Below are 7,343 nucleotides of genomic sequence, written 5' to 3'. Positions count from 1 at the left end.
CATCCTCAATATTAGCGTTGCATGAATACACAATAAAAATATGGAGATGTGATTTGAATGTTAGAGACCAGTCGTGGTCTGAGAAAATAAGGAGGTAAATAATTAAATTGCTGATAAGATCTCAAAACAAGAGTTGTGTTTGGTGTCCAACATTTTTCTCCATCATTTGAATGGAGAAAATCTTCGTTAGCAGGTATGACCTTGAGAGAGGGCAAGGGACAAGAGAAGAAAAGTAATTCTAAAATATATTTAAAGCATGCTTCTATTGAAGAAGAATTTACATGGATCACCTACAATGTAACTTTTCTGAATCTCCATAATTTGACAGTGAAGAGCTGTTGGCTAAGGGGAAGACTGATGATTGACGTGGGGCAGGTGCTCTTACCTGCCTTTCTTCAGCATTAGACACAATCTATTATTTCAAGGAATCGTTGAGTTCAATTTCTACCGTGCATCAAAATAGGATGGATGGAAGTTTGGGGAAAATGACCGTAAAAAGCAGGGTTTTTCATAAAGGTAGCCACAGGCACTTTTCGGGCAGTAAGAAAATTGTTCAGGGTTGATCAATAAGAACCAAAGAAGCTGAATTCTGGGAAGCTCCAGCAGAGAAGGAAAATGGGCCAATATATTTTTCTTGGTTGCAGTGCAGATGACTTTTGTTTGGGTATTTGCTGCTCCCTCATTTATATCACACCTCATTTCACAAAGGATTTGAGGTGGCTTTCAAGAAACACACAGAAGAAGAGTTGAATACCAGTGCAAAGGAAAAACACAGCTATGAAGTTCAAAGCTAAAGGGAAAGTTTTCTACAGTGAAGCACACGTTGTGTGCTCCTGCTCAGCATCTGAGAGGACGGGAGCATAGACTTTTGAGTTCCTTCTCAAAGTCACATGAGAAAAGTTATCAGGCCCTTTCAACATCATATTCACAGGCACATTTCACTCAGATTATTTCAGCAAGGAGGGTGTCAAGCTAGGACCCCGGCTAATAAATAGGACTAACTGGTTTCTTCTTGGACCCTGAAAGACAGTCATAAAATGTATATGCTTCTACTTACAATTAATTTTAAAAATAATTTTGCAGTGTACACATGTATCTAAATCAATATGCAGTGATATAGAGGAAGGTCTTGCATGCTACTGAAATCATATAAAAGGTATAATTCTATGTCTTGCTTTCTTTTCTGATTATTCCCAAGAGCTATGTCAATGTTAATTCAGTTGGACCTAGTTCATTTTAACTAGTATATAGTATCCTCAGATAAAAATATTACCATTTGTTTAGGAATTTCTTATTTAACAATGAATGCTAGCAATAATGCCAATCAATACTCTTGCATGTATGTCTTTCTACAAATGTAGAATTATTCTGATACATGAACCTAAACATTTAATTGCTGAGATGGACTATGTAGAGCTGAGAACATATGGCCTAATTGCTTTCCAAAGTGGTTGTATCAATTTGTACTTGTGCAACAGTGTATGCAAGTTACTGTTTCCTTGAATCTCTACTAGTCCTTGCTCTTACACATACCTGTACACAAAAAATTACATAAAAATACACACACTGGAAAGCAGTGTGGACATTCCTTAGAAAACTTGGAATGGAACCACCATTTGACCCAGCGATCCCACTCATTGGCCTATACCCAAAGGACTTAAAATCAGCATACTATAGACATACAGCGACATCAATGTTCATAGCTGCTCAATTCACAATAGCCAGACTGTGGAACCAACCTAGATGTCCTTCAATTGATGAATGGATAAAGAAACTGTGATATATATAGATATATACAATGGAATATTACTCAGCTATAAAGATTAATAAAATTATGGCATTTGCAGGCAAATGGATGAAATTGGAGAATATCATGCTAAGTGAGATAAGCCAATCTCAAAAAACCAAAGGACAAATGATCTCGCTGATAAGCGGATGACGACAGTTAATGGGGGGTGGGAGGGGGGCAGGAATCGGGGAAGGAGGGACTGTATAGTGAGAAAAGAGGGGCAGCAGAGGTGGGGGGGAAGGAGAAAACAACAGAATGAATCAAACATCATTACCCAATGTAAATGTATGATTCCGCAAATGGTATGCCTCTACTCCATGTACAAACAGAAACAACATGTATCCCATTTGTTTACAATAAAAATAAATTAAAATTTAAAAGAAAAAGAAAAAAGAAATTTGTGGGGCTATGGTTGTGGCTCAGCAGTAGAGCGCTTGCCTAGCATGTGTGAGGCACTGGGTTCGATGCTCAGCACTGCATAAAAATAAGTAAAGGTCCTTTGACAACTAAAAAAATACTTTAAAAAATTCATAGATTCCAATTTCCAGTTTTATTGCACATGCAGTTACTAAGTTCTGGAAAAACATGAGGCAGTGGTATGAACCAAATGGCGATCTCTAACCGTTGTGATTTTGAAGTAGTGAGCAATGCAAAGTATATTTTTGACACTCCAGTTAGGGCTGTGATATGATATAAAGATATCTGTGATTTCTTTTGGCAATCACAAAGCTCCAGGCTTGCTGACAAGATGACTGTTTGTTGCTGATGTTCATAATTAAAGGAAATCCTGTACTTCAATTTGAGGTTATGAAAATAAAAATGTATTTTTTCCCATCCAAAAAAAAAAAAAAAATACACACACACATACACATGCACACACACACACCCAAAGCTGAGGGATACAACATGAATCATTATTATACTTTTAACTTATGTTTCCCTGAGATTGAGAATTATTTTGAATTTTCCTTTAAATTATCTATATAGTTATTGTGTTTCTTTTTCCACTGGGTTCTAGTCACTTTTTAAGCTTGTGGGTGGGTTCATATTTTAGATGTACACCTTTGTCTTACATGTCACAAATATTTCAACACTTGGCTTTTGATTTTATGGGACCTTCTTGTAGAAGTGTTTAATTATCATGAAATCAAATTATTCATTTCCTTTAGGTTGATAATTTTTTTAAAATTTATTTTTATTGTAAACAAATGGGATACATGTTGTTTCTGTTTGTACATGGAGTAGAGGCATACCATTTGCAGAATCATACATTTACATAGGGTAATGATGTTTGATTCATTCTGTTGTTTTCCCCTTCCCCCCCACCTCTGCTGCCCCTCTTTTCCCACTATACAGTCCCTCCTTCCCCGATTCCTGCCCCCCTCCCACCCCCCATTAATTGTCATCATCCGCTTATCAGCGAGATCATTCGTCCTTTGGTTTTTTGAGATTGGCTTATCTCACTTAACATGATATTCTCCAATTTCATCCATTTGCCTGCAAATGACATAATTTTATTATTCTTTTTTTTTTTTTTATAACACTGAAATGTTTATTTGAAAATTATCTTCTATGTAAATCTGATCTAGAAAACTTCAGTAGAGTCACTGTGGTGAAGGTAGATGTGGGGCTGTTTGGGGCCCCGAGGGTTCCAAGAGCACTATTTGAAGGCCACTCATCTAATAGGTTGGCACTTACTATGAAAAGTTCAGGGGGTGCTATGATGCTTAAGGTTCTGGCTTTGGGTTTGAAGGAACAAAGTAGGATTGTAACAGACTCATTTCTGAGTTGTTCAGTCTAAGGAAGGGCAGCAGGGTTCCAGGCATTGAGGCTCTCGTCTCTTTGTCCAGGGTACCACCTGCCTCATTTCACCCTTTGGCCAGTAGCCAGGATCTGTTACTCATAGGGTAGAAAACTTATCTTCACCATCTAACAACTGAGTTTAATTTTTAAAGATATGGATTACAGAGGTGAAAGCTGGGGCATCACTTTTTTTTCTTGCCCTTATAAAAGGCATCATCTGGTATAGTCCTCTATCAACAAAGATTGTTCAAGTTCAGATCCTGATATAGGATCAACAACAGGTCTGTACACTGACCCTCAAGCAGGAAGTTGGGGGATGATTTAGAGTGGAATCATCAAACGGACCTCCTTCTCATAGATGTCAGGGATCATTCCCACTGGGGAACTGACCATGTGTATAGTATTCTTGCCAAACAGCTGGAACTCATAGTGGATGAGTTGCTCCCAAAAGCCATTGTTGGGTCGGATGATGGGTCGGCATGACTTGGTCCATGTGTGGGCATCCAGCAGGGACATGGCATGGTACTTCATGAGGTAGGCAAGGCACAAAGTGGCTGAGCGGCTGACACCAGCGGCACAGTGCAGCAATGGACGGCCCTGCTTCATTTCCACACTGTGGATATGGTCAGCGATGGGGTCAAAGAAGTCATAGAGCTTCGAGATAGGTGCATCGGCCACAGGCACCTGTGTGTACTGTATATCCTCATAGAAGGTATTTACCACCTCTACTGAGACGTTTATGACTGAAGAGATCTGGTTGCTGGACAGCAAGAGCTTGTTGTTGGCAGCCACACCATTGCTGATGTACAGGCTTCTGGTGATCTGTGAGAGGCCGCTGATTGAGGGCTGCCGGAACTGAACTGGGAAGGTACACAGGGGTGCTGTCATCAAGGCGGTGTGTCAGAAGTTGGTGGCACATTAGGCCTGCATTTTTCTGCTAAGCTGTGTCCATGGAAAACTTAAAAGGATGTTGTGATCTAGGCGTGGTGGTACAGTCTGTAATCTCAGCAACTGGGGAGGCTGAAGCAGGAGGACTGCAAATTCAAGGCTGGTCTCGGCAATTTAGCTAGATCCTCTCTCCAGTAGGAGTGCGAAGGGGTTCGTTTATGAAGAAGCGGCACCGATTATCCCCAGGCAAGAGTCTCAGGGAGAGACCAGTTCCGATCCGGGGCCGCAATCCCCGCCCGCCCAGCAATCTGGTTTCCATAACAACGGTTTCTCCTCGAGGGGAAGAATAGGCTGCCCTGGTCTTCGGAGAAATCTCGGTTTCCGTTCTGCGCTCTGTGCAGCCCCGCTCGGACTTACCACGTTACTAGCTTCGCGATCACTCCGGGATCAGTCAGAAGCACAATCGACCAACCCACCCCAGCTTACTCCTTCTTGCCCCTTATTATTCTTTATAGCTGACTAATGTTCCATTGTATATATATACCACAGTTTCTTTATCCATTCATTAATTGAAGAACATCTAGGTTGGTTCCACAGTCTGGCTATTGTGAATTGAGCAGCTATGAACATAGATGTGGCTGTATCTCTGTAGTATGCTGATTTTAAGTCCTTTGGGTATAGGCCGAGGAGTGGGATAGCGGGGTCAAATGGTGGTTCCATTCCAAGTTTTCTAAGGAATCTCCACACTGCTTTCCAGAGTGGCTCCACTAATTTACAGCCCGACCAGCAATGTATGAGTGTACCTTTCTCCCCACATCCTCGTCAACACCTATTGTTGCTTGTATTCTTGATAATCACCATTCTAATTGGGGTGAGATTAGTTTGATTAGTTTTGATTTGCATTTCTCTTATTACTAGAGATGGTGAACATTTTTTCATGTGTTTGTTGATAGCTTGTAGATCTTCTTCTGTGAAGTGTCTGTTCATATCCTTAGCCCATTTGTTGATTGGGTTATTTGTATTCTTCGTGTAGAGTTTTTTGAGTTCTTTATATATTCTGGAAATTAGAACTCTAACTGAAGTATGAGTGGAAAGATATTCTCCCACCCTGTAGGCTCTCTCTTCACATTGCCGATAGTTCCCTTTGCTGAGAAAAAGCTATTCTGTTTGTATCTATCCCAGTTATTGGTTCTCGCTTTTATTTCTTGTGCTATGGGAGTCCTGTTAAGGAAGTCTGATCCTAAGCCAACAAGGTGAAGATTTGGACCTACTTTTTCTTCTATAAGATGCAGGGTCTCTGCTCTGATTTCAAGGTCCTTGATCCATTGTGAGTTGATTTTTGTGCAGGATGAGAGATAGGGGTTTAATTTCATTCTGCTGCATATGGATTTCCAGTTTCCCCAGCACCATTTGTTGAAGAGGCTATCTTTTTTCCATTGAATATTTTTGGCACCTTTGTCTAGTATGAGAAAATTGTATTTATTTGGGTTTGTGTCCATGTCCTCTATTCTGTACCATTGATCTACCTGTTTATTTTGGTGCCAATACCATGCTGTTTTTGTTACTATTGCTTTGTAGTATAGTTGAAGGTCTGGGTATTGTGATAACCCCTGTTTCATTCTTCCTGCTAAAGATTGCTTTAGCTATTCTGGGTTTCTTATTCTTCCAGATGAATTTCATGATTGCTTGCTCTATTTCTGTAAGGTACATCATTGGTATTTTAATTGGAATTGTATTGAATCTATATAGCACTTTTGGTAGTATGGCCATTTTGACAATATTAATTCTGCCTATCCAAGAACATGGGAGATCTTTCCATCTTCTAAGGTCTTCCTCAATTTCTTTCTTCAGTATTTTGTAGTTTTCATTGTAGAGATCTTTTACCTCTTTGGTTAGATTGATTCCCAAGGTTTTTTTTTTTTTTTTTTTTTTTTTTGAGGGTACTGTAAATGGAGTTGTTTTCCTCAGTTCCCTTTCAGATGTTTCATCTCTTGCACATAAAAATGTTTTAGATTTATGTGTGTTGATTTTATAGCCTGCTATTTTGCTGAATTCATTGAGGAGGTCTAGAAGTTTTCTGGAGGAGTTGTTGGGTTCCTCTAAATATAGAATCATGTCATCAGCAAATAGTGACAGCTTAACTTCCTCTTTTCCTACTCATATCCCTTTAATTTCTTTAGTCTGCCTAATTGCTCTGGCTAGAGTTTCGAGGACAATGTTGAATAGAAGTGGGAAAAGAGGACATCCCTATCTTGTTCCCATTTTTAAAGGGAATGGCTTCAGTTTTTCTCCATTAAGAATGATGTTGGCTGTGGGCTTAGCATAAATAGCCTTTACAATGTTCAGGTATGTTCCTACTATCCCTATTTTTTCTAGTGTTCTGAGCATGAAGGGGTGTTGTATTCTGTCAAATGTTTTTTCTGCATCAATTGAAATAACCATATGATTCTTATCTTTAAGTCTATTGACATGATGGATTACGTTTATTGATTTACGGATGTTAAACCATCCATGCATTCCAGAGATGAACCCCTCTTGATCATGGTGCACGATTTTCTTAATATGTTTTTGGATACAGTTTGCCAATATTTTGTTAAGGATCTTTGCATCTATATTCATCAAGGATATTGGTCTAAAATTTTCTTTCCTTGATGTGTCTTTTCCTGGTTTGGGTATGAGGGTGATATTAGCTTCATAGAATGAGTTTGGTAGGGTTCCCTCCTTTTCTATTTCCTGGAATACTTTGAGAAGTATTGGAATGAGTTCTTCTTTGAAGGTCTTGTAGAACTCAGCTGAGAATCTGTCTGGTCCTGGGCTGTTCTTGGATGGTAGGTTTTTAATGGCTTCTTCTATTTCATTGCTT

The 7,343-nt window shown here is 39.4% G+C and overlaps 1 protein-coding gene across 1 annotated transcript; it reads right to left on the bottom strand.

Moving 5' to 3' along the window:
* Positions 1 to 3,368: 3,368 nt before the first annotated feature.
* LOC306656301 (dual specificity protein phosphatase 18-like) lies at positions 3,369 to 4,972 on the bottom strand. Its single transcript, XM_079131335.1, has one exon. The coding sequence runs from the start codon at positions 4,478 to 4,480 to the stop codon at positions 3,914 to 3,916; it is 567 nt and encodes a 188-aa protein (XP_078987461.1). The 5' UTR covers positions 4,481 to 4,972; the 3' UTR covers positions 3,369 to 3,913.
* Positions 4,973 to 7,343: the final 2,371 nt, after the last annotated feature.

The sequence above is a fragment of the Sciurus vulgaris genome (assembly GCF_902686455.1).
Source record: "Sciurus vulgaris genome assembly, chromosome: 3".
NCBI classification, from domain to species: domain Eukaryota; kingdom Metazoa; phylum Chordata; class Mammalia; order Rodentia; family Sciuridae; genus Sciurus; species Sciurus vulgaris.
The sequence above is the reverse complement of the archived record's forward strand: the minus strand, read 5'-3'. Positions and strand labels throughout refer to the sequence as shown.